Source organism: Cottoperca gobio, chromosome 2, assembly GCF_900634415.1.
Source record: "Cottoperca gobio chromosome 2, fCotGob3.1, whole genome shotgun sequence".
In the NCBI taxonomy this organism is placed as follows: Eukaryota; Metazoa; Chordata; class Actinopteri; order Perciformes; family Bovichtidae; genus Cottoperca; species Cottoperca gobio.
In genome coordinates, this window is record NC_041356.1 from 6982105 (window position 1) to 6997393 (window position 15289).

General features: G+C 40.8%; 1 protein-coding gene across 7 annotated transcripts in view; it reads right to left on the reverse strand.

Annotated features, from left to right (window-relative positions):
- mcf2la (mcf.2 cell line derived transforming sequence-like a) overlaps positions 1–13721 on the reverse strand; it is a 38500-nt gene extending 24779 nt beyond the window's left edge. For 2 of the 7 annotated variants that reach the window (XM_029450579.1, XM_029450548.1), the window contains exons 1-2: positions 13421–13721; positions 11530–11652 (exon numbers count right to left, since the gene is read on the reverse strand). In XM_029450579.1, the coding sequence (XP_029306439.1) occupies positions 11530–11638 (109 nt within the window). In that variant the 5' untranslated portion in view covers positions 11639–11652; positions 13421–13721. Of the gene's footprint in view, positions 1–3593; positions 3786–7630; positions 7787–11529; positions 11751–13420 lie in introns of those variants that run through there. The other 5 variants (XM_029450556.1, XM_029450528.1, XM_029450586.1 and 2 more) reach the window with 5 other exon arrangements.
- Positions 13722–15289: the final 1568 nt, after the last annotated feature.

A 15289-nucleotide genomic window follows, 5' to 3' on the forward strand; every position in this document is an offset into this window, starting at 1 on the left:
CCTGATTGTTTGGGTGCATCGGGAACAGCAATCAGGGGACACCCACTCAGGATATTACAGAACAAATGTCACTTTTATTTCCTAACTTCTTAAGCCTTAAGGAAATAACGACTAAAAGAACATACCACAAATAAACATATATAAACATCTAAATGTCAAAAGGCAATATCACCATTAAAACCAACATCCCATTGATAATGATGCATGCGAGTATCTTCTCCTACTCTTTACTGCAGCTGTGACAACTTACATAAATCTCCCCAAAACAATAAAATAGTCATTACCTCACATGAAACTGCATCATAAAGCTGTAAAGAACAATGATAAATTGATTTATTCATACTGAACAGAACATTTTAGCACACAGAAAATGATGTGATGGAATTTGACTTTATATGCTCTTCAATCGTCTGCAGATGTGCGTGTCATGAAGATCTACTATTTACTCTCTGCAATATTATTTTGATGCTGCAAAGCGTCTTCCTACATGCATGACGTGATGAGCTCTTCCTTCATTCAGCAACGGTTAGAGATCCAGAACAATGGCGTCGGGCCTGACTCCGTCACTGGCAGTGAGCCCTGATTTTACTGAATAGTTGGTGGCATCATCATCTCAGCAAAACAACACACTACTGTCCCCCCCAGTCTGCGCTGCCGTCACAACACACACAGACACGCAACCGCACGCAGGCCGAGTTCCCATTCAAGGCACAAGCAAATACGTTTTTTAAAAAACAACAATGAGCTGAGAATCCACTTTCTGGGATGACAAAGAACGGGGGCTTCCTCTGAGCACAAGAAATACAAAACTGTAAATGTTGATTCTTGCTCCAAGTTATCTTAAAAATGTTTTGTGCAAGCCAAGAAATCTGGGCATTGCACACAACAGAAATGTAATGTCTCCTAAACTCTGTGAGTTGTTGGCATCTGTGGTGAAACTCACTAAAACAGCAAAGCATCTTGTGTCTTTAAATCCAGGTCCCTTCTTCCTCTTGCTCCACCATTAGAGTAAAAAAACAGAAGCCTTTTTTAGCTGCCCCTGGCCATACCAGTCATTACACTACACAGAACAAAGAAGAACATGAAAACTGAGGAAGACTGAGAGGGGGACGAAAAAGGAAAATGACACACACAGAGAGGATAAGAGGCAGCAAGAATCCAGGAAGTCTGTGTTTTTACTTGCCCTAAAAGAAACTTGCAGCTGTAGGAAAAACCTGACACTACTGTTTTACACGATGACATCATGCACTGATGAAAGACTTATCTTCTATAATAGTCTTTAAGATCACGGAGAGAGTGCTGGATTCACTTAAAGATGTTTTGGTTGCTTGTAGGATTTGTAAAATGTACTCTGTGCAAGACAAAATGGTGACAAAGAGGAGAGTGACCACCTTCTCCTAGCAGTCTGATCTTAGCTGGCGGAAATGTGATCCTAAATCAGTTGATATTAAATTGTAGCTGTGCTGACGTTGAGTAGGTCATAATCAAAAGGTCAGCAATCCTCAACAGAAAGTGATCCTTCTCTTCAAAGCTTACATGTAGGGCATGTTGAAAAGAAGACACACTGCCCCAGGGTGTAAACACACAGCTCTGAAGAGAGAAGTATAAGGTATGGTTGCGTCTTTCTGACCTAGGATAATGCACATAATGCAGAATGTATTCATTTTAACCAATGTTAAAGGGGCATTCCACAAATGTTAGCATAGTTCTGCACAACCACAGAATTGTTGAATGTCAACGTTTCAAAAATGTTTTATAAATAAAGTTCTTATCACTTATCACTCCTGGGTGAAAGTCCTGAGCTCAGCCTCTGCTGCATCAATTCCCCCCTGTTCTTAATAAGTCTCTTACAACTCCCCTCCCTTTAGAGAAGCAGGATACTAAAATGTTATGGATTTCAGATTATATCATAGCGAGTCACTGGAGCTCCATGAAGCTGTGTAATAGCCCTGATAAATATGTTGCTTCTTTAAAAATCAATATGTTTGATTTGTTGTGTCTTGTTGCAGCCATCATGCTACCCCCCCCCTCCCCTCAGGGATCATTAAAGATTCATCACATCCACTTAATCTAATAGAGTTGAGTTTATTGATTATGTTCTCTTGCTTTTGTTTTCATACACTTCTTCTGTGACATAAAATTGATTGAAAGGTGCATTTTAAAGAAAGATAAATGCATCCATTGCCTTCTGAGAAACACACACACACACACACACACACACACACACACACAAGTACGTAGATCCACAATCCACATCCCGCATTATGGGAGCTTAGTTGAGGCATGTCAACTTCTAATCTTGATTTGGCAAAAAAGCAACGAAGGGACAGGTTGATACTCTGGTACGAACTCTGTGTGTGTGTGTGTGTGTGTGTGTGTGTGTGTGTGTGTGTGTCCAGGCTGCATAAGATAACCTCAGTCCATCTGCCAGTAGAACAAACATTCTCTCAGCACAGCACCACAAAACAAAACACACACACACACCTGAAAAAGCCTGCAGAGGGCCAAAAGCAGTGTGACAAGATCTCTATGGAGTATTATCAACACTATTGCTCATCAGATCAAACAAAAATTGAATAAATAATGAGCACACACAACACACACACACACACACACACACACACACACACACACAGCTGAGAGTGGACATAAGGAGGAGGAGATGTTGACATTCAAACTCTCAAAAGGGTTTTGTCCCAACGCTGCTCCCAACTGACAGGAGGAAACAAAGTGCATTAATGGGACGGATGTGATTAACATGCTGCCAGCGTGCTCTGCTGTGTACTGTACCGACGGTGGACAAACCTCACGTTAACACACAGCTCAACACACAGTTGGGGCCTGAGGGTCACTTTAGATTGGGTTATGTAACCATCTGATGGATAGTAATCCCTTCGGCAGGAAAAGCATCTTTGGGCAATGAGATGAAATCAATGTGGATAAGAAAGTCAGGTCATGTTCATTCATTTAGCTCGTTCATACAACCATTTATAAACTGCGTATAACATCCAAGAGGCGCGTGTGTGTGTGTGTGTGTGTGTGTGTGTGTGTGTGTGTGTGTGTGTGCTATGACGTGAGTTTTGTGTGTTCAACACAAGCGGCACCCTCTGGATCTGCCTTAAATTTGCATTCTTTTGCCAAAAAAACAAGATGGCAACGGCCATTTTTACAGTAAAATAAATAAATGTATAAAACACTAAATCAAAAGAAAAGGTAACGGTGTTCCTCACCTTCGGACAAACATGAAACACCTGTGATGCCAAAGACTGCAGTTTGCACACAATAACAGCTGGACAAGAATGCACAAAACACACACACACACACACACTCTACAAGAGCTGCAGAATACAATATTTTAATTTTAATTGTCTGCGCTGCGTGCATTCATGCAGGTGTTTGTATCGCTTTAAAGGGCCTTACATTGACAAAGTTCTTTCACACACACACACACACACACCTGCAGCATTCTCATAGTCTTATCTCTATCTATAAACATATTCATACACAAGAGAAAAAAAAGTCACACACACAGACACACAGACACACAGACACACACACACACACACACACACACACACACACACACACTCTACCTGACATCATCTTCAGTTGCAGCCACAGCCTGGTGATATCGTGGCAGAGTTGAGAAACTCTGTTTACAGCCATTGTTTTGCCGGTACATGTATGCTCCTTGATACACGTGTACACACACACACACTGTTAAAACACATTCACACACAGAGCACATCACGGAGGAAGTCCAGGCGGTCCATTCTGCCACAGCCGGGGACTTCAGCCGCTTACTGAGCTGTCAGTGCACAGCGCAGCCCACACATACTCACACACACACACACACACACACACCTCCCCCCTCCCCATCTGTACCAGCCAGCGAGGAGGAGTTTCACACGGTCCGCCCCCAGTTTCACATGTCACGCTGTTTTCACTGCAAGGCTTCAGCCCTGTGCAGTGACAGTAGCTGCTAATACATAATTATGATTATAGTTCATGTCCATCATTGCCATGTATAATCTGTCACAGAAGCACGACCTTTAGTGATACATTACATATCACATTTCTTTGTTTGAACATTAGGCCGTTTGAAATAAAGTCTAAAATCATGAGACTAAAGGATCTCCTGGCCGATACTAATCTGTCTGTTTACATTTGTATTTTTGGAAGCTTGCTTTAACCTTTGCTTCTACTTCAATAACAATCTTGAAACTTATTTTGGGTGCAAAATGAGTTCTGTAAAGTTGTGTATGTGCATGTGTGACCAGTAGATTACTTTGAATCAAACTTTTTCTCAGCCTTATTAGTGAAAGACTCAAATCTCATTCGTCCTGACCGTCATTGCTTCCTGCTCGTCGTTTGGATTAAGAGAACTGTCAAGCGCAGGAAATACAAGATTCAACATTTAAACGCATCACGCTGGCAGAGAAGTGAAACAAAAGTTCTAAATTAGGCTGAAGTAAAGTAAACGTGTGTGCTGTGCACAATTCAAACTAGACTAGTTGGTGCCAGAGGGAACGGAGGCCTCTTTCTCTCAGCTTTTCTCACACTCTCTCACGGACACAAAACACACACACACACACACACACACACACACACACTGCCAATGAAGACAGCAGGGGGACCCAGTGTGCCACACACAGAAGCAGTGAGAAGACGGACGGGTGAAAATGTGAATAAACCCGTCACAAGCTCGTTTCATTGAATGCCGCCCTGCTGAGGAGAATCAACAGTCATTCTGTGGCTTCTGTTTATTCAACATCTTGTCATTCGTTCTCCTTCACAACACGAAATACAGTAACTCCTCACATTTGAATTTATTTTAAGAAAAGGTCTAAGCCAATGATCGCCCTTTCCAAACCTTTGTCTGTGTGACGTCAATTAACTCTCAATTAGCAACTGCTGTTACTGGTATGTTCACGCCTGGATGTGCACAAAAATAGAAATGTTGTCACCATTAGGGGTCAAGATTTAAGTAAATATGGACTAAGATATGTCACAGGGGTCATGGGGGATAGAAGGACTGAGATTAGGCGCGAGGACGATGAAATATAATAGATGTGTGAGATTAAGAGTTAGATTAATGATGAATCTCTCAGTCTAGTCTGAGATAAGATCATCAATAAATGAAGGGATTCGACAGAGCTAACTGGATTTAAAAAGATCTGAAAGGAACAATGGAAGAGTGGTGTCACAGGCCTGACTGTGTGTACGTGTGTGTGTGTGTGTGTTTACCAACTGTCAGATTTAGATGATAGAGCACGCTGGCTGTGGGACAGGAAATGGCAGAGGCTTTATAATGGTTCATTTCCTGTCTCTGCTGATTTATCTTCCAGCAGCTCAGACGCCTGTTTCACCCACGGGTGGCCGATTTATAGTTCCACCCTGAACACTCATTTTAGTACCGACGATATCATAATTTCACGACACGATTACAGCGGCCAAAATAACTCATGATGACACAAGCAAAGCCTCTAAAATCAACGTTGAGTTCAAAATATTTAATGACATCTGTGTGTTTACATGGGATGCAGAGCAGACTTCAGCGTGTGGACACGGGATGTACACGAGACCTGTATGTGTGTGTAGGAGGGATGTGGTGCAGACTATAGCTAGAATAACTCCCAGCTGAATTATTTATTTATTAACCCCTCCCACACACAGACACACACGTCTGTGTCAACAAACACTATCGACTCCTTCCGCTGGCTGCAGGATCAAACACTATTGGCCGGCTGGAGCGTAAACAGGAAGACGCCAATTGAGTGAATCAAACAAGCAGCAGAGGATACGTAGGAGGACAACTAAAGGTGTGAACAAGTGGACAGTTTGAATCAAGGTCGTGACAACACATCAGTCAGCACTTTACTGGCTAATTAAACTACTGAACAACCAGTCTAAGCTAATGAAGGAGTGATAAAGCAGGACAGGGAAGAGAACCGCAAGAGCAGAAAACTCAAAAACTCACAAGAGATTATGAGCCATCTTCATCCAATTTGCCTCTTTTTATTTTGGGTATAAATCTAATAATTAAGATAATCTAATTTAAGAATGTAAGGCTGTCTGGTTTGAAAAGGTTGCCTACTCAAATATCCATAAAACATTACATTCAATCAAACACTGACCGCATTTACACACATGTGACAGATCATCACAAGTTTTGAGTTTTTATTGTTTTACAAGATGCAAGCCTCACTGACAGTCAGTCATTAATACCACATGTTCAAGTAAAACCCAATAAAATCATTTAAATACAGCTCTGACAACTGATAGATGTGTGTCTATGGCGTATGCTAAGCTACAATAAAAAGGTCAAATCCATCTGATGATGAGCGGGGAGTTTATCTTAAAAAAAGTCATCAGGTGTCAAACAAGTCAGAGAGGGATTTCATGAGAAAGACTGATGATTGCAAAATGATTAAAAAGAAATACCAATAAAAGAGGAAGTTTTGCTACATAGGGGGAAGACCATCACGATGGGTCATCACTCAGGAAAACACCAGAGGAAGTCCAAGCACCTGACCATTAAAAAACAAAACATGAAATGTTATCAATGTTGATGTTTGTGTGAGATTTAAATAGAGGACTACGGTATACCGTACACTAACAGAAGGCCTTAAAGATCTCACCTCATGTATTCAACACCAAACAAGCCGTCTGTGATGGACATATGACTTAATAAAGCAGTAAAGGATGGAAAACAACATCAAGAGCAAAATGGCAGCACCTGCCTCATCGACACAGCATTTCCAGAATAGCTATGCTAAAAATACACGCATCATCTCTAAAAACAGACCAAAGCCCACCGGGAACAGACCAGAATAGACGTGAACCGTCACTGACGAGCAACGAGATCTAAAAAATATCATCGAGCAAACGCCGCACAGTCCTCACATGCATGCAGACAGCCAGGAGCCAGGCTGTCGGATAATTACACCACCTTTTATTGGACCGCCTTGAGTAAATAAGGATGTAGTAGTAAACTATATTACACTTTGTTTCTCACGTGTACTTTAATCTCCTGTGATGAGGCGGAGGAGACATTTATCAGAGGGAAAGTTGGTACGTTTTCTTGCCATTTTTGGATTCGATAATAACCCCTTGAAAAAACAGTCCGGGAATATGAAGTAGAAACCAAAACAAACTGCAGCCACAGAATGTATCTGTACCGGCGTGACCCCGCTGACTTTGCAAATTAACGCCAAGGTCAGTGAACCCAGAAACAGCATTTCTCATTTCTATTTTTCAATTCGCCGAGAATGACTTCTTTGTGGTTGTGATAAATGCTTTCTCTCTTCATAAGAGAAGAACACTCAAGACAGTAGACACTGTTGGAAAACAAACATGATCTGGTGGTATATGTTACAGTCGCTTTTCACAAGACTTTAGGGAAATGAAAGACCGAGGGCCAAAACTGGAAAATGTATCCAAGACCTGTGATCATCATGTGGCAAACAGCTAAGTGTGCCAGCTAAGAGAAAAAGCATTTGCAGATTATGCACTATTACTTCCCTCCTCGTGATTTCCATCCCAACATGCGCGGACACACCTCACACACACACACACACACACACACACACAGTTAAAACTCAACCACATCTCTGCAAAAATAACTCACTTTGCAGCTGTTGGCAGCACTGGGTGCATCTGTAGTAGCTCTCCATCTCCTCCAGTGAGATGCGGACAAACCTCTCTCCTCCATGTTCCCGTCTTCCCGTGCATTCCTTCATCCCGTCTCTCTGTCTGTTCGCCTCTTCCTCCCTCACCACAGGTAGAGAGAAGAGTGCATCCTGCTCTCAATTGTTTTTTCCAAACCCTCCCTGTCTGTCTCTCTTGCGCGCACACACACACGCGCACACACACACACACACACACACACACACACACACACCTTTCAAAGTTATTGAGAAACACCACTCCTCTTTCCTCGGTCCCTCCCTGCTTCTGTGGCAATGTGACCGAGCGTGAGACAATAATATAAACTGAATTACCCTCTCCTAACAATCACCATGTCTTGCCACACGTGTGCACAAAATGATCCATCTTTACAATTTATTTCATGCTGTGTTGAGTCGTCAAAATAACCTTTTCTTAAACAGTGACGTATACTTGGATACGAGAAGAACATCCTTTCAAATAAAACTAATATTTAAAATCACAAGGTAGCACTGCCCTAAAGCATACGCTGCTTTATCCTCTATTTTACTCTAAATGGGACGATAGTTTACGAAATGATCGTCGTGCCGTATTGAAGAAGACTTGAAACTAGAGATTGAAATCATAAAGTCATGAGGAAAATGTAGACTTCTACACAACCGGACTTCTTTTTGCAACCAGTGAAGAGAATGCAACTTTCACTTTAGCTTCATTACACACACACACACACACACACACACACACACACACACACACACGGTACTCTTTACCTCTCAGTTTCATTGGTGGCAGTACACATGAGGTCAGATGTCTTTATGACAGAGAGCCTAAAAGGGATTACAGTGTTTGGATAGAAAAGCTCCAACGCAAAAGTTGTTTGTGTGGACAAATATTGATCAGGGCTGTGCCGCGTGACTAACGTGGGAATCAATGCAGTTCAGCAGACTACACTTGACCTAACCTGCGACTCTAGCGTGACCTTTACAAAGTGCGACCAGTGGAAACGTGCCCGCTTCTTCCTGAACTACTCGACCAGGTCCGAGAACAACGCATGTCCATACATTAAGACGACACTCACCTTGTCTGCTAGTTTGCGTGCATTTACAATTCGGATTTCCTTTCTGCTGGTTGACGGACACAGCAAAGGTTCGCAGACATGATGGAAACAAACACCGGTTCAACAGTCTGCTTGTCTTTCTAATCAGTATCTTTGACTTTCTGTTTGTCCGTCCCTTAACCATCCAACTGGGGAACAGACATTTCTGCCCGCTGTTGTATTGAGACATAAGGCAAGTTATCAATTAGCCACTCACAAGGGCTATATCAGGAAATCAGTTACAAAGGTCGAACACAGAGCGCTGCGTTCACTTACACTCCAGGGTGGAGAACTCATAAAGTGACAGCTGTGCCCCTGCTGAGTCGACACTTAAAAAGGGAATACTGCAACATTTTGGGAAGTACAGAATATTGACTTGAATATATGCTTTGTGTGCAATACAGAGACAAATATACGCCGAGCACAAAGACGAGGAACCAGGTAGAAACCCCTGTAAAGTGCCTTTCAACAACCTGCAACGCTGTCATATTTACACGCTGTGTCACAATAATCACATTGGTGTCTTATAAATAACACCTCAAATATCTTGTATTGATATTATACACGAAATAAACTGTATAAAAGTCCCCCAACTTACTGCACAAATCCTGTAGCATCAGCAGGAAACTAAAAAGAAAGGTTCTTCTATCATGTTTGAATAATGAGGGGGAAACACGGCGGGGGGGGGGAATGTCCCCGTGGTGATAGGAAATCCTGTCCCATCATCCTGTCACGTTGATTTAAATAACACACACTCAAACACTCTTTGGACATAGATGTCCAGTTAACACAAAACATACACCTGAACCTTTACAATCAGCCCACACACACACACACACACACACACACACACACACACACACACACACACACACACACACACACACACACACACACACACACACACACACACACACACACACACACACACTAACCTGGTGGGCCGCAGCTGCTGCTGTGTGAGTGTCGGGTCAACAGATTGAGGGAGACGGACACATTGTGCAGCACTGCACTCAACACCTCTTGGCCCTCTTGAATTAACTCCAAAAGAGACATCGTCCCACCACCGCAGCTCTCATGCTCTGAGCTCGTCCGTCCTCGATGAAGCCGCTGTGTTTGCTCTTTGTGAATGTGTGATTGTTTATCTCGTTTCATGTCGGCTCTGTGTTTATCACAGGAAGAGAGGGGGTGGAGGGATGACATAAACCCCTCAGCAGCTAATTATACTAACTCTGCAAATATGTGTGTGTGACTCACCAGGGTACAAAAGTACAGTAAATATTAGGGGTGGAAATCGATGCAGCGTAGTATGGCCATATTGAGTTTATCAATAATGTGTTCTTCGGTGTGTGTACATAAGATTAAGACTCTTGCCGGTATAATGTGCAGATTTAAACAAAGATCATTTCTACGATTTCATCCACCCAATTTATTTAGGGTGATGATGTAACACAATACAATTCAACAGCACAACTGCAGCCTGCAGAATGATCACGCCTCTCCGCCTCCCTTATCACGTTATCTTTATTTCCCCTAATTTATCGCCACACAATCGCACAAACATTCCCAATTTAAAGTTCAAAAGGCATCGAGCAAAGATGGTCATGCACTTTTCATTACGTGGCATTCATTTGATTTATTAGTCAAATCAAGTGGAGGAGTTCAAAACAAATCACACTGCCAACAAACTGAATCGTTCTGGATTATTCTTGGTGCTGCACATTCTCATACTGCCCTGTAGGAATCTTTGGCACGATTTATACGAGTTATTACTGCTAATAATATCTAATACTATAGCAAGTTTGCCAGCTTTCACTAGTTTAAAAACAAACTATTACCTCTATGTATGAATCATGAATCCAAAGTATAAGACTTGGAACCTAACTCAGATCATGATGCATCACCAAGACCATATCAGGGACATGAAAGTTTAAATTGAAATGAATGCTGCATGATGCACACTAAATTAAGATCTCAAATGTTCCTCATTTCTTGGAAACCTCGCATAGTGATAGTTTTCATGTGATCTTGCGTTTTTGCTGCTAATCTACAGAGGTCCTGCCGACCTGTGGAGCCCGTACGTGGAGAGAGGATAGAGGTAGGACTGGGCGTGATGGCCAAAATCTTCTAAAGCGATATTTAGGTCATTTTATGTTTTCTGGTAATTCAGCAAATGCATAATCTATATGAAATAACCACGTGGTGGGTTTTGTGTGGTCACAGTGACCTTGACCTTTGACCACCAAATTCTAATCCGTTCATCTTTGTGTCCACGTACACCTTTGTCCCAAATCTGAAGAAGTTCCCTCAATGCGTTCCTGAGATACATTAGAGCTGTACACCACATGTGTGCACACCAACACAGATTCATTACATTAAGACAAGGCACGCAGGATTTGAGCAATAAAGCTGAATGAATGCATGAAGAAGATTTGGAGTTTGTTAATCGAGTGGAAATGTAAAAACAAAACATATATTTCACAAGTACACTGTAGAGTCAAAGACACGTGGGGGTCAAATTTTGACACGTTTAACTAATCAAATGAAAACTAATCTACTTGCGACTCATACAAGAACAGCTCTTATAGAACTCAATCATGTGTCAAATGGGACGCTTGGACCATTTGCAACACTTAAAATACACCAATATTTAGAATCGTCTAATGTTAGTGTGTGACTCGTCTTCTGTGTGACATTTATACATGACCTAGACAACCCTCTGGTCCCACTAGGGTGATAAGCCGACAGATACGCAGGATCCCTACCGCTGAATGTCGACAGCACCTCCAGCGATTGCTCCAAGTCGTCCGTTATCGACCGCTCTCCCATCCTGGCCCCGGGACACCAACACTCAGCAGACTTTCCTCTTCGCATTTACCTCGCAGCTCCTAAAAGATACCAAATATCACCAAGACAACAAGAGCAAGTCTAAAGAGAAATACTGAACCATGACCATGAGCAGAAGACTCAGGTGGAAGAAGACAGAAGGAATAATGAGAACAGAAAGAGACAGATGCACTGTCCATTTAAATTGGTCAGCAGTGTACAGAGAGGGAGGGAGGAAGGAAAAGACACACACACACACACACACACACACACACACACACACACACACACAGCACTTTTGCAATTGCGTAACACATAACAACATCCATTCCTCTGTGTGCCAAACACACACGCTTGTCTTCAGGGGTGCTAACAACATTACTGACGCTAACTTTATCTTTTCCTTAAATTGAGCGGTGCAGCAAATTATCTTAACATTCGGACATGTGTGGTCAACCTGCTATACACGAAACTGAACTTTCCCTAAAGTAAAAGCAGCGTTGTAGAGAGAGGACTGGAACTGCATTTCCTGAAATCTTTAACACTCAATATGCAAAATAGCAAATTAATTCATGTCTCCCCAGTGGATCAAGGCCTCCAATGAATGATCCAAGTTAAATGCCTTTTAAACCCAATGTCGCAGGTATACTTATATATAATGTACGCATTTTGTTTATTTTTCAACTGATAATAATTATAGTGTTAATGGCTAGTTTCAGTCAATTGAAAAACAAACTCTCTCACACCCGACTGATGACTTCTGCTGGAACAATCATAGCAACTTTATTCAATTACTAGTTCCCTCGACAGTGGCTTCTTTCATTTCTTTGACAATATAGCAGCACACCCTTAGTCATATGGACAGAGATCTTGTGACGTGGTGATATGCCAGGCTAAATAAAGCCTGAGACTTGTTCCACATGCAATACAATGTGACACTTCTAATGGCCAAGTAACACGGCCGTGGCCTAGGGGATATCATCAAGAGCACAGGGAAATAAAAGGGTCATCAGATTTCAAGAGCTCAACTCACTCTTACAGATATTTCTTCCCAGGGAAAACTGTATGTCTGCATGCAAAATATTAAAAACCACAGAACAATCCTCATTACATTATCTGTATTATATATATACTGAAACATGGTTCCTCAAACTTTTTAATTTGAATTGACACATGCACCAGAGTGAATTTGAGTGGACATTGAGAATGATGCATAATGATTAAGTTTTAATTTTACATGAATTGAAATTGTATTTTGTTAGTTAAAGTAAATAGCCAAGTGACAGCTGACAGGCTCATTAACACCTGGCTGTTTGGGGGTTTTATTGGAAGTCAAATAAAGTTTTAAAAAATGAATGTCTGACGTTATCCTAGCTCATAAAATGTCCTGGTCCAAGAAGTGCAATTAAAATAACAGGAAGCTCGTCAAGGATGTCTTGGGTTCCCTTATTTATTAACCTGGTTCAATACCTAAAATGCATCTCCAGGGAGTTTTGTACTCAAATTTGCTCAATATTTGATTAAAATTGGTGAACCACTATTATGCCGAATTGTCATACTGGCTGTATTGATTAAAAATATCCAACGTGGGGTGAATATCTTGCCTTTGTCAATATGCAAACACTTAATTTGCCCGATTAATAATGGAGTTTGGCGTGCTACATCTGCATAAGGAATTTTCAGCTGACATTGACACGACACACTTTTACTGCTCCCTAAATTGATGGCGAGGAAGTTGTGCTTTATCGTGTTCATATGTTATTGGTAATGTTGTGTGCACCAGATTACTAGCTATTAGCTATTAGCTAAATATAAACGGTGTGTCCTTACCTGCACGTTATCCCCAAGCCACACAGCTCCACCCATTCAATTATCTGGAGTTCAGTGCTGTCTCCTCCTCTTCCTCCTCCTTTGATCGTGTACTTTGGTTATAGTCTGTTTGTCCAGGCCACTTCCAAGAGTGTTTTTTTTTTTTTTTACTAAATTATCTGAATAACTTGAACTTTTGTTTGTTGGAATTAGTTTTTTTAAAAGAGTATGGCTGCTGCTAAGGTGACAGCTTGGACATGATAATGATGTGTTAGGGTAAATGTGACATAAGCATAAAATCACACGCTTGACATGTTAAATACAAGCATTAAATCCGTCTTCTGTACAAACGAATGGTGGAAGTTCTAATAAGTCATCGGGGACACCAACGGAAGGGACACCATGACACCTGGTGGTAGCACAAAGTAAGTGCACAACATGACTTTTGAATACACACAACAAACCTACTGAAAGTCAGAGAGAAGTAGAACTATTTATTTCTAAAGGTTATATGGCTTATCCTATCAGCTGTAGAAGCAAATGACTGATCGTGGATCAGGTGGTGCAACCTTCTGCCTGATGCTCCAAATGTCAGTGTCGGAGGCAAATGTTGTCAATTTTACTCCACTAAATTTATTTGATAATATATCAATTACATTGGAGATTCAGATTATTAAATTAAAATAGAATCAACAAATACAATATGATGTGTAATAATAGATACAAAAAAAACTTTATTAATCCCTTGGCAAAATTACATTACATTACAATTTTTCTCTAGTGTTTTTCTTTAGTGTATTTTAATGCTCATACTTTTGTATTTATACTCAAGTAACTATTTGAATGCAGGACTTTTACTTTGGTATCACTTTTACTTAAGTAAAGATGGTACTTCTTCCACCACTGGTCATAATGAACTATTCAAATAGTTATAGTTTTTTTTCACACATAGTTTAAAATCCAGATGTCTTGAAAGAATAGTCACTTCTTTCTGCAGCAAACTTTCTGTTGTGTATCTTTCCCAAATTAGTACTAACTATGCAAATGCACACCATAGGGGGGGGGGGTCCGCTGATTTACTCTTTAAAAAAATGCCCAGTCGGATATTAATCACTCCCCATACAGCTCATGGCACGATGCATGCCCCATACACGTCTTGCATCCACTCTTCAGCTGCTGACAGCCATATTGAACATCTCCACAATTAGCTGCATCAAGTATGCGACAGAAACTAAAAACAAGACCGGAAATAAGGCATTTTTCCTTCAAAGTAAAGTAAAAACATGACTAGTTTGAGAGAAAGTATTTGGGTGTACAGAAAATAATAATCTTGCATCTTCACTTAGAGCTCTTAGTTGGATGGTTAAGACATGAAATAAAACTATTGCTCCAAAGTTGTTATTTGTCCTTTGTACAAGCCTGTCACCATTGTACCCCTGAGAAAGGTACTTAACCCTGAGCTGCTCCAGGGAGACTGTCCCTGTACTTAGTTCAATGTAAGTCGCTCTGGATAAGAGCGTCTGCTAAATGATGATGATAATGGTAACGTATTGTTCCTCGAATAATACATAACACAAACATGGATTTACCACATCTTCTCTATTGCTAATAGTTAGGAAGATAGTAAAGATACTGACGTTAAAAGTCTTAAGGAATATGTAAAATCTATATTGAATATGTTCTAGACAAAATATGTGGCATATTAAAAATAATAGACAACTACAAACAACATAAAGAAGACCATAAAGGACAGTAGAAATTGGTATTGTGTCACATATTTTTGATCCAATTAAAAATATATATAAAATGCTGCATTTAAAAACAAATCTTATTTAATCTCCCCTTTTTCTATTTGTATTGATTTTATATTTTAGCTAAGTTATTATTGTT